General features: G+C 42.5%; 1 protein-coding gene across 6 annotated transcripts in view; it reads left to right on the forward strand.

Annotated features, from left to right (window-relative positions):
- The first annotated feature begins 841 nt into the window (after nucleotides 1–841).
- LOC140692793 (uncharacterized) overlaps nucleotides 842–15,504 on the forward strand; it is a 60,858-nt gene continuing 46,195 nt past the window's right edge. For all 6 annotated transcript variants that reach the window (XR_012068374.1, XR_012068376.1, XR_012068373.1 and 3 more), the window contains exons 1-4: nucleotides 842–1,148; nucleotides 10,497–10,644; nucleotides 12,667–12,861; nucleotides 13,607–13,894. Coding sequence is in view for 2 of the 6 variants with exons in the window: in XM_072957055.1 (XP_072813156.1) it covers nucleotides 1,042–1,148; nucleotides 10,497–10,644; nucleotides 12,667–12,861; nucleotides 13,607–13,894 (738 nt within the window). In the remaining 4 variants the exon portion in view is untranslated. The remainder of the gene's footprint in view (nucleotides 1,149–10,496; nucleotides 10,645–12,666; nucleotides 12,862–13,606; nucleotides 13,895–15,504) is intronic.

The raw sequence follows: 15,504 nt of genomic DNA on the forward strand, positions 1-15,504 counted from the left end.
GCTCCCGTCCCTCTTCCCTCTGGCCTGGTGTGAATGAACAAGATTCCTGCACCCACCAGGGCTGAGACCAGGCCACACACAGCCCCATGCACACAGCCCACCATCTGCTGTCTACCCCTGGGCTCAAGTGGACACTCTGAACTCCCCCACCCCAAAGGTCTGCGTGCCCAGTGCCTTCGCCCTAGGGGTCCAGATCACCATCAGGACCATCAACCACCCAAGGCCCACAGGCCAGTAGCTGGCAGCCTGGGATCACCCTGACCCATCGGGTCAGATGAGACACTGGGTGCAGGGATCAGGGTGCCAGGGCGGGAATTGGAACCGCCTTCAGCCCAGCCTGCCTCGCCTTGTAGCCTCAGACATTAACTATGAAAGTGCACACTAGGCTGTGTCCCCCACTGGTGGCAGTAGTCATCATTACTGGAGCCCGGATTTCCCCACCCCCAACCATAGGGTGAGGGGTGAGGGAGTGAGCTCAGGGTATGGGTGCACTCAGAGTGAAGGAGATCCCATGGTGAGGGGTCATATGTTGAGGAGTGTGGGGCCCACTCAGAGTAGAACTAACCTGGCTGAGAAGTGAGGGGGACAGTTTCAGGAAGTTTGGTGTCCTGTGGTGAGGCACGAGGGTGTAGGGGCCATAGGTTAAGATCTAGCAGGACGGAGTGTCAGGGCATGGACCTCGGTGTGAGAAGAAGAAGCCCTGTCTTCAAGGTCTGGTGGGAGACTGGGCCTGGCCAGGGGTGGGAGGGTAGTAACAGGGAGGGGAAGGTGAGAAGGGGAAGTGGGGCTGGCGGGATGTGGCGTGGCCCAGGACAGTCGTGGTTCTAGTACAGTGCCATGACCCAGTTGGTGGCGGGGTGAAGGCTCTGGGGATGGAGACCGGAGGGACAAGAGGGAGGGGCCCCACCTGGCTCCTCCCGGCCCCAGTGGCCAGGTCCATTAAAGCAGGAGACCCACCCGAGCAGTTTGCGCTGCAGGCGGGAGGAGGAGGGGCGCGCACGCGCAGAAGGACAGACGCGCGGACGCCGGAACCCGCCCAGAATGCGTGGAAGCTGGCGGCAGCCGGTTGCTCCTGGACCATCTCCTGGAAGAGGAACACAGCTTGGGGTCTGGGCCGCCGCTTTCCGTAGGCTTGGCTGCCGCTGCCGGTCAGATAAGGGTGCGCTGGTGGGGGCGCTCTGCTCGGGGAGCCGGCGGGTGACGCCTGGGCTGTGCAGCTGAGGAAGCGCACAGGGAGGGGTGCGGAGATGAGGTCCCGGCCGTGCAGCACGTTAGGACCCTGAGGCGGGTCCCAGCCGCCGCTGTGGTTCGTGGTAACCCCGCTATTAGTAGTTCCTGGACCTCGCGTTTGTGCCGCAGCTTAAACCCGGGTTTAGGAGATCAGGTACAGCCCCGGGAGGTGGGAGGGCGCCGGAAGGCCCAGGAGCATCTCCGATTGGCCCCCAGATCATGGCCTGCTCCTGGGAGGCGGGTGCGGTGCGGTCGCGGGGCCACGGATGGAATGGGGGCTGCCCCATGAGAGCCCCTGGATTTGCTCCCATCTTCCCCGCGGCCTGACCTAGGGGGCGGCCTCTAAAGCCCAAGGTTCGTGGGAGTCAGGTTACAGGTCAGTCTGCTCCTGGGAGGTGGGGGCGGTGAGGTCAGTGTGCTGGGATGGCTGCAGCAGCAGCGGGAAATGGTCGCAACCCCCGCGCTCTCACAGGGCAGCCCCAATCCCGCCATCGCAGCTGCCGCCTTTCCCTGACAGCACAGCACCCGCCTTCCAGGAGCAGGCTACCTGTAACCTGAGTTCCACGAATCTGGAGCAGCAGAAGCCAAGCTCAGGCCATGCGCTGGGGAGTTTGAAGCAAATCCATGGGCTCCCATGGGCACACTCCATAACCCGCCACTGCCTTCGACCACACCGCGCCCTCCTCCCGGGAGCAGGCTGACCTGCGGACCGTGCCTGGAGCAGCAGAGGCCGAGCCCTGGACAGGCCGTGGGGGAGATGGGGGCAAGTCCACCAGCTTGCAAGTTCGCTGCCCATCTCCCTGCCGCTGCCCCAGGTTCGTGGATCACTTGTTTTCAAGTCAGTGGGTTCCTGAGAGGCAGGAGCGGTGCAGTCAGGTGGCGGGGGCTGCGGGGAGGGGTGCTGCCCCAAGGGGAGCAAGTGGACTTGCTCCCATCTCCCCCAGGGCCAGACCTGGGGACGGCCTCTGCTGCCCCAGGTTTGCAGGACGCATGTCATGTCAGCCTGTCCGTGGGAGGAGGGCTCAGTGTACTTGGGGCAGCCTCAGTGGCTGACAAGGATTTTAGAAGTGGGCTCTAGCCCAGCATAACTAACTCTCCTTTCTTCTCTTGCTTCCTCAGTTGGAGGCTGTATCGGCTTTCTCATTATAGGTTATTGCTGGATAATGAACATAGATTTCTTTGCTATACAGAAGAAACTTTATTTAAAATCTCTTTCTATATGTAGTGGCTAGCATTTGTAAATCTCAAACTCCCAAATTTATCCCTTCCTATCCCCTTTCCCCTGTAACCTTAAGATTGTTTACTAAGTCTGCAAGTCTGTTTCTGTTTTGTAGATGGATTCACAGTGTCTTTTTCTCTCTTTTTTTACATTGCACATATGAGTGGTATCATTTGGTAGTTTTCTGTTTCTGGCTGCTTTCACTAAGAATGACGATTTCTAGCTCCATCCATGTTGCTGCAAATGGTTTTATTTTGTCCTATTCATGGTGGAGTAGTATTCCAGTGTATAAATTTGCCACAACTTCTTTATCCAGTCATCTGTTGCTACATTTAGCTTGCCTCCATTTCTTGGCTATTGTATACATTGGTGCTATGAATACTGGTGTGCAGGTATCTTTTCACATTGGAGTTCTTTCCAGTTATATACAAAGATGTGGGATTGCTGGGTCATAGGGCAAGCCTACTTTTTGTTTTTTGAGGGATTTCCATGCTTTCCATAATGACTACACCAAACTGGATTCCCACCAGCAGTGTAAGAGGGTACCCTTCCTTCTGCAGCCTCTCTAGTATTTATCATTCATGAATTTCTGAGTGATGGCCATTCTGAATGATGTGAGCTGATACTTCATTGTAGTTTTGATTTCAATTTCTCTGTTTATTAGTGATACCGAGCATTTTTTCATGTGCCTATTGGCCATTTCTGTCTTCATTGGAGAAATGCTTGTTTATGTCTTCTGCCTATTTTTGGATTCAGTTGTTTGTTTTTTTGTTATTAAGTTGTATGAGCTGTTTATATATTCTGAAAATTAAGGCTTTGTTACTCGTATCATTTGCAAATATTTTCTCCCATTCGTAGGTTATTGTTTCCTTTTGTTTTATTTATGGTTGCCTTTGCTGTGAAGAAATTTATGAGTTTAATTACTTCCCTATTGTTTATTTTTTTCTCTTATTTCCATTGCCTGGGTAGATTGCCCTAGGAGAACGTTGCTAAGATTTATCTCAGAAAATGTTTTGCCTATGTTTTCTTTTATGAATTTTATCATGTCTTGTCCATCTGTATCTTAAGCCTGTACTCTAGATCTGTGCTTCAGATTTGAATTTTGAGCTTCTTAGATAATTCCTACTCTTAGCTCATATGTCAGATTCATCATGTCTAAAGCTGATTTCATAATCTTTTTTCTTGCAGCGTCTTCACTTATTCAGTGGGATAATCATTCTTCTGGTCTTAAATACCCAAAGGCTTGGAATGGTCTTTGATTTATCTTCCTCTCACCACCCTCCACATATTGTCGGCTTCTGGAACTGTATGTTTTTGGTTTCAAGTGTCTATTCTGATTCCTGATACTCTGATGAATAGCTTTCATCCCTGATACATGAATTATTCCTTCTGCTGAGTTCTTGGATATTCTCTTCCCCCCCTTTCAGTCAACCTACAGTTTTGACGCTCCAACATCTAGAGTCAAGTCAAAGACTTACCACAACCAGATCTGAGCCAGGTAGTCTTGACCCTTCATCATTTTGGACTTACCTTATGTTTTCCAATCATTTTGTAACTTAGCCTCCTAGGATAACCTGTGTCCTATTAAAAACCAGGAGTCACCAGCCTTTTCCTATCCAGTCCTCAGTTAAAACAGCTTAGAATTACCCTGAGAACTAGTTGGAGTCCCATTTCCTTCACAGAGTCTTCCCTATTTACTCTAAATACTTCTAGCTGCTCTTTGTATTCCTGCACTGTTTATGATCGGTAGCCTGTATTCTTGACTTTGAGTACTGACTTGGTAACATTCCCGGGTGATTTCCAATGTGTCTCCTCACTTAGCTGGTAACTGGAGAAGACTCCCTTGTTCAGCCTCCTTTATACCCCTCACCCTGCTTAGCATTGGGCAATAGCAGGCATCCAGGCAGTGCTTACCTACTTTATTTATTCGCAGGGGTGGTGGTGTGGATTATAGCTAATAGCTATTAATTCAGTGTTGCAATTAAAAAAAAAAAGCCAAGAATATCCATTAAATTTTATCTCCATGTTTAGTTTAGCGCTTTACCACAACAGTTTTCTTAACTCTGTGTTTACATTCACATAGTGTTCAATGCTTGTACAGTTCCCTGAGGCAAGCAGGTGAGATGTCATTATGTTTGACTTTTACGTTACATTTCATATTGGATATATTTGTGCAAGGACAAAACCTTCGATTATAAGTAAACAGCGGAAGCCCAGAGAGACTAAGAGCCTAACCCAGGGTCACCTGGTTAGTGTTTGGCACAGGCCAGGACCGCAGTTCACATCTTCCAGCTGATCCTTTTCCAGTGCCTTTTCATTCCAGTGCTGGGAAATGTAGCCCCATCGGCCAAACGGCCAAGTCACATTGCTGCCCCTTTACCTGCCAGTGATGGCAGTGCTTCAAAAAGTGGCAAAGGAAAGGTCAGAAATAGGAGTGATAAAAGACATGGAAGTGCTGGAAAGGGATCCTCAACCTCCTCCTCCCTATTTGAGCGTCTCACGTGCCCCACTCTGACAGTGATGTTCACTGTTTATAACACTGTCTTTAAAATCAGACTGATCTTTTATATGACATGTTTTTATCCTGGTCCCTTTCCTGCTAGTAGTCACCGTCATGGGCAGAAAGTGCCTGACTTGTTCTTTTTGTCATGTAGGTGGGAGGGAATGTGGGAGAGGGAGCGTGTTGAACTGAAGCCGAGTTTTTTACAGCTCTGTTGTTCTAGGATCAGAGCAGTTCCACTCTTGTTTTCATCACCTCTCCACCTCCGAGTCCCAGCCACCCACTCTTGCCTGCTTCCCCACATGCCACGTCCTGGGGGAGGACAGGGTGGTGACCAATGCCCCCTCCGCCCTCCGCTCTGGGAGGTGCAAGAGTCTGCTTTAACTTTTGAGCTGTTTTGGTAATTGGCCTTTTCCAGCTTTTCTAGACATCTCGTTTCCAACTCTGAGAAGTCGGAGATGTAACTTAACCATACATGGGCTATACTAATGTATTCAGTGGCATTAATGTGATGTTGTCTTTAAGGTGTTCTGTAACTGGATAGGAGGTTTTTGACTCACAGGATGCTTCACATCCAATTCCAAAGGCCTACAGGATGCAAGTGTAATTCAAGTTCTTACATATCTGTAAGGCAGACATGAACATTATTTGATAATATGACCATATGTTCATGGATTACGGTTAGTCCGCCGGCTCTGTATCTAATAAAAGTTTAAATTCCAAACGCTTGAAGAAAATTTGCGGACCATGTCTTTTTGCCTGTAACTAATTGCAAAAACTGAAATCGCAACTCTACCACAAGCCACAGTGTTTCCCAGTAGAGAAAGCCCTCTACATTTACAACCTCTAAGTCATGCGGTGGTTCTTTGGGTGAGATGAGGGATGCCAGAGTATTTTGTTGGGAAACTAGAGTGGCATGACAAGTGTTCTGTTACTGGTTACACTTGAATCTCTACTTCCTATGTCCTGGACTGATTACAGAGGCAATGTTAGTGCGGTAACCAACTTGTGAATGCAAGTGTAGCTAGGAAGACAACAGAGAAAATAGAAGGGATATAAAGTAATGGAGGTACTTCAGAGCAGTACAAATGGTGACTTTGACACCACCAGCTGCTGACGTGAACTTGTCAAGAATTTGTGAGAAGTGGTGGGTGCCATTGCAAGCAGGAGAGTCCTGCAGCTTTTGGAATGAACAGGCAAAGGGGAGAGCAGATATGATGGCTACCCGGGGGCTATTTGTGTCCTGAATGTGAAAATATCTGGTCCCCTGTTCAATTTTGCAGCCACAACTTCACATGACTCAGGGCATTATTTCCACCAGAAAACCATAAAAACATAAACAACCTCTGTTTCCCAAAGTGTTTGTTCTCGATATAAGATGATTGTCCTGTGGTGGGAGGTAAGTGGGCAATGGGGCCTATTACATCACCCTCTTTCACTAGAAGTCTACCTCGCTGCTTTTCATCCTACTCCTAGAGGTGCTGTCATTCTGTTACTCCTAGGCCTGTAAGATGGGCTTGCCTGAATCCTCACGTGATGAGGGATGGTTTCGTGCAGTTTAAAAAAATTGCTTGGGTCATGAGGTCCTTTGTTCCCTCCATTGGAAATGACTATTCCAGAGCAAATAGTATGCAACTATACAAACTATATTGTTTGTAATTGTCTTCAGAAGTTTTGCAGTAGGTTTAATTATTTGCTTGGTGATGGCATCTTGATTGTTTGAAGGAGGCAACCCTCACTAGGGGCATTGTGTGCTTCCTGTCTGAGAGTTCCTTTACTGACAGTAGAGTGTTTGAAGGCAGAATTATTAAGTTACCTGGTCTGAGAAGCCGAATTTGCCCGCAGCTGGGAATTGGCAGAAGAGTCAATTATGGAAGGAAGGCTTTAGGATTATCTGGTAGCAGAGTTCTGGGATCCAAACCCTGGGAAACCTCAGCTTTTGTAGAGCATGTTCTGTAACAATAGGCTATTGGATAATTTTAACACTTGTTATAGGATGTAGAGTTGGGGAAAGACTTAAAAGTGAAAGAGCCTTAAAAGAGAATCTCCGAATATTTTAAAGAAGACAGTTCTCAGAATGAGAGCTTTTCTGGAAAAGACTAGCTCTTCACAGGGGAAGCAGGGAGCAGGTGTAACTGCACTTACGGTAACTTAAAAGGTAAACCTTGCCCTCACACTTAGCTGTTTCCTGGTGGACGTTCATCTCCTACATCTGTAGTTTTAGACATAATGTATCATTTTCTGATACTCCATTCTGCTTCTGAGTGAGAGACTGACACAAAGACACATAGAAATTGAAAAACTGCGCAAAGTACTTTATTGTTAAAAATGTTGACCTGTGGCAGGGTGTTGCATTTGCAAGTGACTTTCAGTACAGGGAACACTTAAAAGAATGCAGTGTTATTTCTTTTTTTATTCCTTTAAGCCTTTGAAAAGAAGGATTTCATTGCAGAGTGTCTGGAGTACATCAGAACAAACAGGAACTAAAAATAGCTTTATGAAAGCTCCAGTATAGACGTTGCTTATAGTATGGTATCTGTATTAAAGTTAATTCTTTAAAGCAGGAATTTGTAACTCTCAATTTCTTAAGAAAATGTAAACATTCTTGACCCTTAATGACATTCTTTGTGGGTTGAAGCTGCTTTTGCTTCCATTCTGAGCATTGAAAGGCCTTCTATGATGCTTCTACCAGTCATCAATATTTTATTTTCTCTCTGTTGTGAACATGTTATTAAACTTGAAGCAGATATAAATATCATTAACTTGCTACATATGTAGATAGTCAGTGTTACATAGTCAGAAAGATTGTGTACATCACACGTATCTACATAATTCCCCCTTTCCAACTGTGTTCCTGATGAAAGGATGGTGGGAAATGGCAGTATGGGGATATGTCTTACAGTACACAGTGTTTCCCCTGTTCCCTCTACCAGATCTGGATGTTCTTTCATCTTTCGGCTTCTAGACTTTCTAGCTCTTTTTCTTAAGCCAGGTGTGTCTCATCCCCCTGTGCACACTCACATGCGTACACACACACACACACACACACATTCTGCCTTAGGGAGTAGCGTGCACCATCCCATTCTCCCACACCTGCTCTGGACCCAACCCCTGGAGGAAGTGTCTTGCACGAATTCATTTGTAAGTTCCTTTTTAAAACTCGAGTGGTCGGGAAATAGGACTGATATCCACACCTAGTAGGCAGGCCCTCAAGGAAAACTTCTATGGTTAATGCCAGGTTATCTTAATGTTTGAGTACCTGGGTTTCATGTCTTCCTCTACCACCTGTGTGACCCATGATTCCCACATTTCTGTCTCCCGCTAGACTTTTTCTCTCCAACTCTGAACTCTTACAATCTTCTGCTGATTTGCCATCTTCATTTGGAACTCTGATATCTTAAAACCAACATGTGTAAAAACTGAGCTCTTGGTCCTCCTACCCCCCAAACTGGTCCTTTCTGCAACCTCCCCCATTCAGTTAGTGGAAACTTAATCCTTCCAGCTGCTTGGGTCAAAAAACTTGGAGTTATTCTGACTTTCACTGACATACCACATGAATTCTGTCAATAGACCTGGTTTAACACTGACTTTAAAACTTATCCGGAGCACAGCCACTTCTCACCATGGCTCCTGCCTCCAATGCTGCTTCCCTGCCCTGAGCCACTGTCCTCTCCTCCTGCACAGCCCTTCTCAGAGGCTTCCCTCCTTTCATCTCTGACCCGTTTTGCCTATTCTCACCCGGCAGTCAAGTGAGCCTTGAAAACCTAAGTTAGATTGTGTCCTCCTTCTGCAGTGCCTCCCCATTTCACTACGGGTAAAAGCCACAGTCCTTACAACGTCCTCCAAGGCCATACAGGATCTGCACTGACCCTTCTCCACAGCTCCAGCCGTGCCCCCATTCTGGAACATGCGAGGTGCACGCTGCCCTTGGTGATGGTTATTCCATCCACCTGGGACTTGTCACCTCCTAGTCTTATTTCTAACCTCAGTCCTCAGTGTGGCCTGCTCTGGTATTTAATACAACATCACCATCATCCCATACCCTAAACTCTCTTTACCTTGCCCTTTTTTGATTTTTCCATGGTTCCTCTTTCCTATCATGCCACCTCCTCTGCTGCTCTGTTGAGTGAATTGTCATCTCCACCCCCCACTCCAGCTAGACTCCAACCAAGCTCCGTGAGGACAGGAATTTTGTTTTGTTTATTGATCTATTCCAAGTGCCTAGATTAGTCCTGGGTACATAGTAGGCTGTCAAAAATTATTTGCTAAATAAATTAAAAGACTATTTTAAAAATGAGTCATCCTTTCAGGAACGAGTGAGGAAAGGAAGCTGCATGAAAGAATGGTGCAGTAAATAATGATATTTGCCTGTTGTTCTTTGTGTGATATATATATATATATGTGTTTTAGTCTTAATTTGGTATCAAGTTTCTTAATTTAATAGCTGTATTAGGGTGTAATTTACAGGCCATAAAATTCACACATTATAATTGTATAAGTCAGCCATTTTAGCTATTTCTAGAGTTGTGCAACTGTGTCCTCACAAAGTCCCCTTGTGTCCGTCTATATGCAGTTTGCCCTTCCCTCAGTGGAACCGTGATTTTATGTTTTTTTTGGCAATCACATCTCAAAAGAATAATTTACACAGCAGTACTAATATATCTTTGCACTTTTAGAAATGACATACTTAAATATGAAATCAGCGGTCATTGCTGAATGTAGGTAGCAGTATCAGACATCGGTGGGAAGAATGGACTTGAGTGTCAGACTGGCTGCAGTCATACTCAGCTCCACCATTTACCAAGTTACCCAGATTATTTTCTGCCTCAAGCTCTTTATCTGTTATATGGGGGTAATAATAGCAGCTTACAGAGTTGTTGTGAGGATTAAGCAAACAGGGAAACAAAATTTAGTATAGTTGCCAGCTTATGTAATTACCTAAGAAATAGCCTTGCAGACAGAGAGCAAAATTCAAATCAGTTTCTAAATTATGTGTAAAATATGATCCAGTTCCTGCCTGGTTTGTAAACATGTATGCCTACTGCAGAATGTAAAAGCAGGCTAATTTCCAACAGAAAAGATCATTTCTTAGCATTTCTTTCAAAGGTATATGCAAAATCATTTCTACTAAATTTTCTGTGCCCATCTCTGACAGAGCTTTGACACCAGGGAAGTAACTATCTACTTTTTTGTTAAAATCATGCTGACCATCAGAAACTGTTCTCAATTATATTTTAGCCTTTATGTTGGGAAATACTGTGAGACTTCTTCTAAATTAATGGGGGGGCATTCACTGTAGCTCTTGTAGCCTGATAAGCCTGCACTAAATTATCTTTTTTTAACTTTTAATTAAAGTAATTAATTAATTTTTTGCAGGGGGGTGGTAATTAGGTTTTTATTTATTTTATTTTTAGAAGAAGTACTGGGGATTGTACCCAGGCCCTTGTGCATGCTAAGAATATGATCTTTCACTTAAGCTATACCCTCCCCCCAAACTATCTTTAACAAGGTCTTTTTCTCTGTTTTGTTGTTTTCTTTTATGTACAGATGCACAAAGCAGGATCATCAGAAGCCTGTCAATTCCAAAGATAATAACAGTGAAAAATATTGTGCAGTGACAGTGAATCCTTGGCATATGAAGAAAGATTGTAAAGTCCTGAATGATTTAAGAAGTTATTGTTACATTAACATACATGTAAACATGGCTCTCTTACCTTTATTTTTCACTTTATAATGAAGATACTTCCAACCCGTCAAGGTTGTTTTGTTTGATGTAGGGAATATCTAAAGCCTTTTCTGCAAGTTTTTAAAATAAGTAACAGAAGGTAATTTATCAGAAGTGTGAATGGTGTAATCTGCTCTGTCTAGTATGGTAGCCACTAGCCACATGTGGCTATTTTGAATTGAGATGTTCTATAAGTGGAAAATACATAATAGATCTTCAAGACTTCGTACAACAAAACTAATGTAAAATATTTATTAATAAGTTTTAAAAGTGTCAGTCACACTTTTGAAATGATTGTATATTGGATATTTTGGGATAAATATAATTATTACTGGAATTAATTTCACTTGTTCCTTTTTATTTTCTAAATGGTATTACTGGAAAATTGTGACTTGCACTATATTTCTATTGACAGTTCTGGCTTCCAACTTATTGCAAATAATATGAAAAGAAAACTTTTATTAAACATTTTGTAATTGAGTAGTTGATTTACATCATATTATTTTCAGGTGTCTAACAAAGAGGCTCAACATTTTTATAAATTATATTCCATTTAAAGTCACCATAAAATAATGGCTATATTTCCCTGTGCTGTATGATACAGCACTGTAAGCTATCCATTTTATACATAGTAATTTTTACCTCTCAATCCCCTACCCCCTTCCTGCCTCCCCTCTCCTCCTTCTCCCCATTTGTAACCACCAGTCTGTTCTATATACCTGTGAGTCTATTTCTGTTTTATTATAGTAATTAATTTGTTCTATTTTATATATATATATATAAGTTAATATATAGAATATTTGTTTTTCTTTCTCTGACTTATTTCACTTAGCATAATACCCTGTAGGTCCATCCATGTTATTGCAAATGGTATTATTTTATTTTTTATGGCTGATCAGTATTCCATTGTGTGTGTGTGTTCATGTGTGTATATGTATGTGTATATATATGTATATATACATATATATATAATATACCACAATTTCTTTATCCAGTCATCTGTCAGTGAACACTTGTGTTGTTTCAGTGAACACTTGGTTTGTTTCAGTGTTTTGGCTATTGTAAATAGTGCTGCTGTGAACATTGGGGTGTATGTGTCTTTTTGAATTATATTTTTCTCCAGACATATGCCCATGAATGGGACTGCTGGATCACACGGAAGTCTATTTTCAGTTTTTTATGGAACCTCTATACTGTCCTCCAAAGTGGCTGCACAATTTACATTCCCACCAACCGAGTAGGAGGGTTCCTTTTTCTCTTAAAAGTTCAAAAATTCACTACATTTATATACTTTCCTTACAGTTTAGGACACAATTTGGCAAAAGCCAGATAGAATTTGATAGAAGTAAATACAGTAATTTTTTAAATGTCCATTCATTATGGATAGATATGTTATTGATAAGTTGGTTCCCTATTTTTGTAGATGCAGAAGTTTTTATACCTTCACAGACATTTCAGTCTTGCAGAGAGAAAAATTTCTTTGCATTTTGCTGAACTTGATCGGGTGTCTTTAGCGAATATGGTCCAGGCCTCCAGAGGTGAATACACATCCAAACCTGAACCATTTGAATGTCTGCAAGAATTTAAGAGTCTAGAATGTCAGATCTGGAGTATAACTCTGGTGAATGACATCAGTGACTGGACTCAAGAATACTCCATTTGAGTGCAAAACCTTTCATAAGCCAAAAAAGGCATTGAAATTGTGGCAAAGCCAGAGGCTTTTTTGTGCCACATATGGCCACAAACCCATGGGGACAACCACAGGCCTTCTGGAGTGCCAAGGGAATTCCATGTGAGGAGTCCAGCACTCACAGGAATCCAGTAAGTCCCTGCCAGCCAGAGCACCATCATTGCTACTGTACTATTTTGAGCAAATGTCTTTTCAACAGGTTCAAATTGGTTTGTTGTTTTTTTTTCCATAAAAATAATCAAACAACTTCTTGTTCCCTTGGTGAAAGTAAAAGCCTAACATTTTCTGATTTCTTTTGACAGAGGAAACATGAGCCTGTGAATCTAACTTCATCTGTGTTGGTCTACAGCTGGGAGCAACCAGATCAGTGTCAGTCCCCTTGCAGCCACTGGCTGGGAGCCTGCATATTACCTGGAATGATATTTGAAACATGTCACACTAGCCGTGCCTTCGCTGTGGGCTGGGAGGCGAGTCAGTCAGAATCTGCATTATGGAATGTATGTTTCAGATCCACAGCTAGGAGATCTTTTTTAATAGCCAGAGAATGTAGTCATAAATATATCTATTAATATATTTATGTAAGAACTGTTTTAAAGATTTTTTTTATTATAAAACTTACCCCCCAAAATTGAAAATGAAAGAACAGTGGAATTAAAAATCATCTGTACCTTAATTATACATTAAGAATCTTAAAATCCTTCTAAACATTTTTTTGTTCAAATGAAGATATTTTTCCCTTCCAAAAAGGAAAATTATTATTTCACATTTTTTGCTTTCTCCTTTTATTATATATTCCATATCAATAAATATAATTCTTTTAAATCCCTTTTAATGACTGTTTAACACTATATTGAACAGATATGTAAATAGTCCTAGGTTTTAGAAATTTATAAAATTGTCATTGCAATGCCACTGCAAAGAATATTTTGGTGTTTCTATTTTTAGTTACTAATTTGGACTAAAAATTAACAAGTTTGCTTTTTTCATCTAAAACATTGGTTATTTTATGAATGAACTGTAAGGATTTTAAATAACTTTTCAGTAATTTCAACAAAGAAATTATCTTTAAGGCAAAAATATATGATAGTTTGCAAATCAATTTTTATTATATCTTCACCTTTACCAGTGTCATATGTGTGTGTGTTTACACAAGTGCTTTAACTACCAGCAATGTAAGAAAAATCTGTGTACTAAAAATGTGAAAATAGTTTCCTGGTTTGTGTTTTCATTCTCCCAATATAGGTTTTGGGTGACAAGCTTCTATTTGCAAAAGTATACACCCTGTGGGAGGTGCTCTGTACATACGCTGAGATACTGCACATAATATTGCCTCTGAAGCCCAATGATCTGAAAACCCGGTCCTCAGCCTTTGGTAATTTCAGCTGTTTTATGAAAGTCCTCCAAGTGGATCAAAGTATCATCAAGCCGAAGCAAGAATTTTTCATTGCCCTATTTGAGAAGAGCTGCGTGAATGACTTTTATATTCAGGATAGAGATATATTCTTCAATCCCACCACCAGAGGCCGCATTGTAAGTCTAAACCGAGTTTAGCTGCTGTCTTGGGGATGATTTAGAACCTGCTGTTGAATTATCAGTGATTTGGTTTGGTTGGTTTGGTTTGGTTTTTAAAAGCTGCCCATAAAAAGGAAAAAAGAGAAAGAAAAGAAATATGCCTAGAGATTCCTGTTAGGATAGTAAACAGTGTCTGGTTAGTTACCCTGTGTAAACCACACGCTCTCTTAGAATCTTTTTAGGTTTACTTCATCCTTTCTCAGATCAAGTATCAAGTAAGGGACAGTGTTAAAAAAAATTCAGGATTAACAGGCTTGTGAGCTCCAGGATCTGCAAGGCAGCTTTCCCTCCCCATGGTGTAAGTCAAATGGCAAAAATGAAATAAAGCACCACATATCTCCTCCGGTGTTAACAGGAAAAGGCTAATCTTCTGGACCTTGTTTGTTCCTGGGTAAAATGAAGATAATATATCAGGAGGCGACAAGCTCATTTAAGGCAGGCACCATGTTGCCTTGTTCACTGCTGAATCCAAGGCACCGGGAAGGCTGAGTTTAACGAGTGAATGAATGAACTGTAGTCCCCCCAGAGTTACCATGTGGGACAGTGAGGATTAGCAGCTAAGAGCATAGACTCGAGAGGGAAGGGTACAGCTCAAGTGATGGGGTGCATGCTTAGCAAGCATAAGGTCCTGGGTTCAGCCCCCAACACCTCCTCTAAAATAGACAAATAACCCTAATTACCTCCCCATGCCCCACCAGAATTACCTTATTATCTCCCCACCACCAAAAAAGAAAAAAAAGAGAAGAGGCCAAGAGCGTAGACTCATGCTGGAATACATGTGCTGGTTACTCGCTGTCGACCTTGTAAATGTCACTTAGCCTCTGTGTCTCTCAAGTTCCTCACCAATAAAATGGGGATAATTTTAGCACCCACCTCGTAGAGCTGCTATGGAGATTAATGAATCTATGTCAATGTTAGAACAGTCCTGGCTAATATTAAGTACTATGCATCTGTCAGCTTTTTTCATAATTACTGACAGATGTTATTATCGACCAAAGAAGTATTAGTTCTTTGTAAGGGAAATGCATGTTAGACCATTTCATTTATCATTTTCTGTAATTCAGGCTTTTCCCTCTGAAATACCATTTTCTGTCTGTGCACTAGAAAGCCACAAGTTTTTCCAAATTTCATCTGTCTGGGTTCTTGTCATGACGGCAATACTGCAGAGTGCTGACATTTTTTAGGGACTCTGTGTGAGATGACAGCGACCCCTCAAATTCAGGAGCGCTTTCTCTAACTGATAACATCTCGCTTGAAATGAAGTTTTTAAAATGTAACAGCTTCAGACGCTTAATGATGCCATAGATGCAAGGATGTTCTATCTAAGCTCTTTAAATAAATCCTTTCATTGAAATAAAGGAAATACTATATTATAGCGTTCTATGACTTTGCTATCTTTGCTATCCATTTATCTGACTCTCTAAGACCAAAGAAAGCAAAGAATGAGATTGATCATTACTACTGTGTGGTACACATATTTGTGGATGAAGACAATACTGAAATGTACTGTTTAAGATATTAAAATAGACACTAAACTGCTGCTTGATGCACATGCACGAACAGAACAG

This window comes from Vicugna pacos, unplaced genomic scaffold (genome assembly GCF_048564905.1).
Source record: "Vicugna pacos unplaced genomic scaffold, VicPac4 scaffold_17, whole genome shotgun sequence".
In the NCBI taxonomy this organism is placed as follows: Eukaryota; Metazoa; Chordata; class Mammalia; order Artiodactyla; family Camelidae; genus Vicugna; species Vicugna pacos.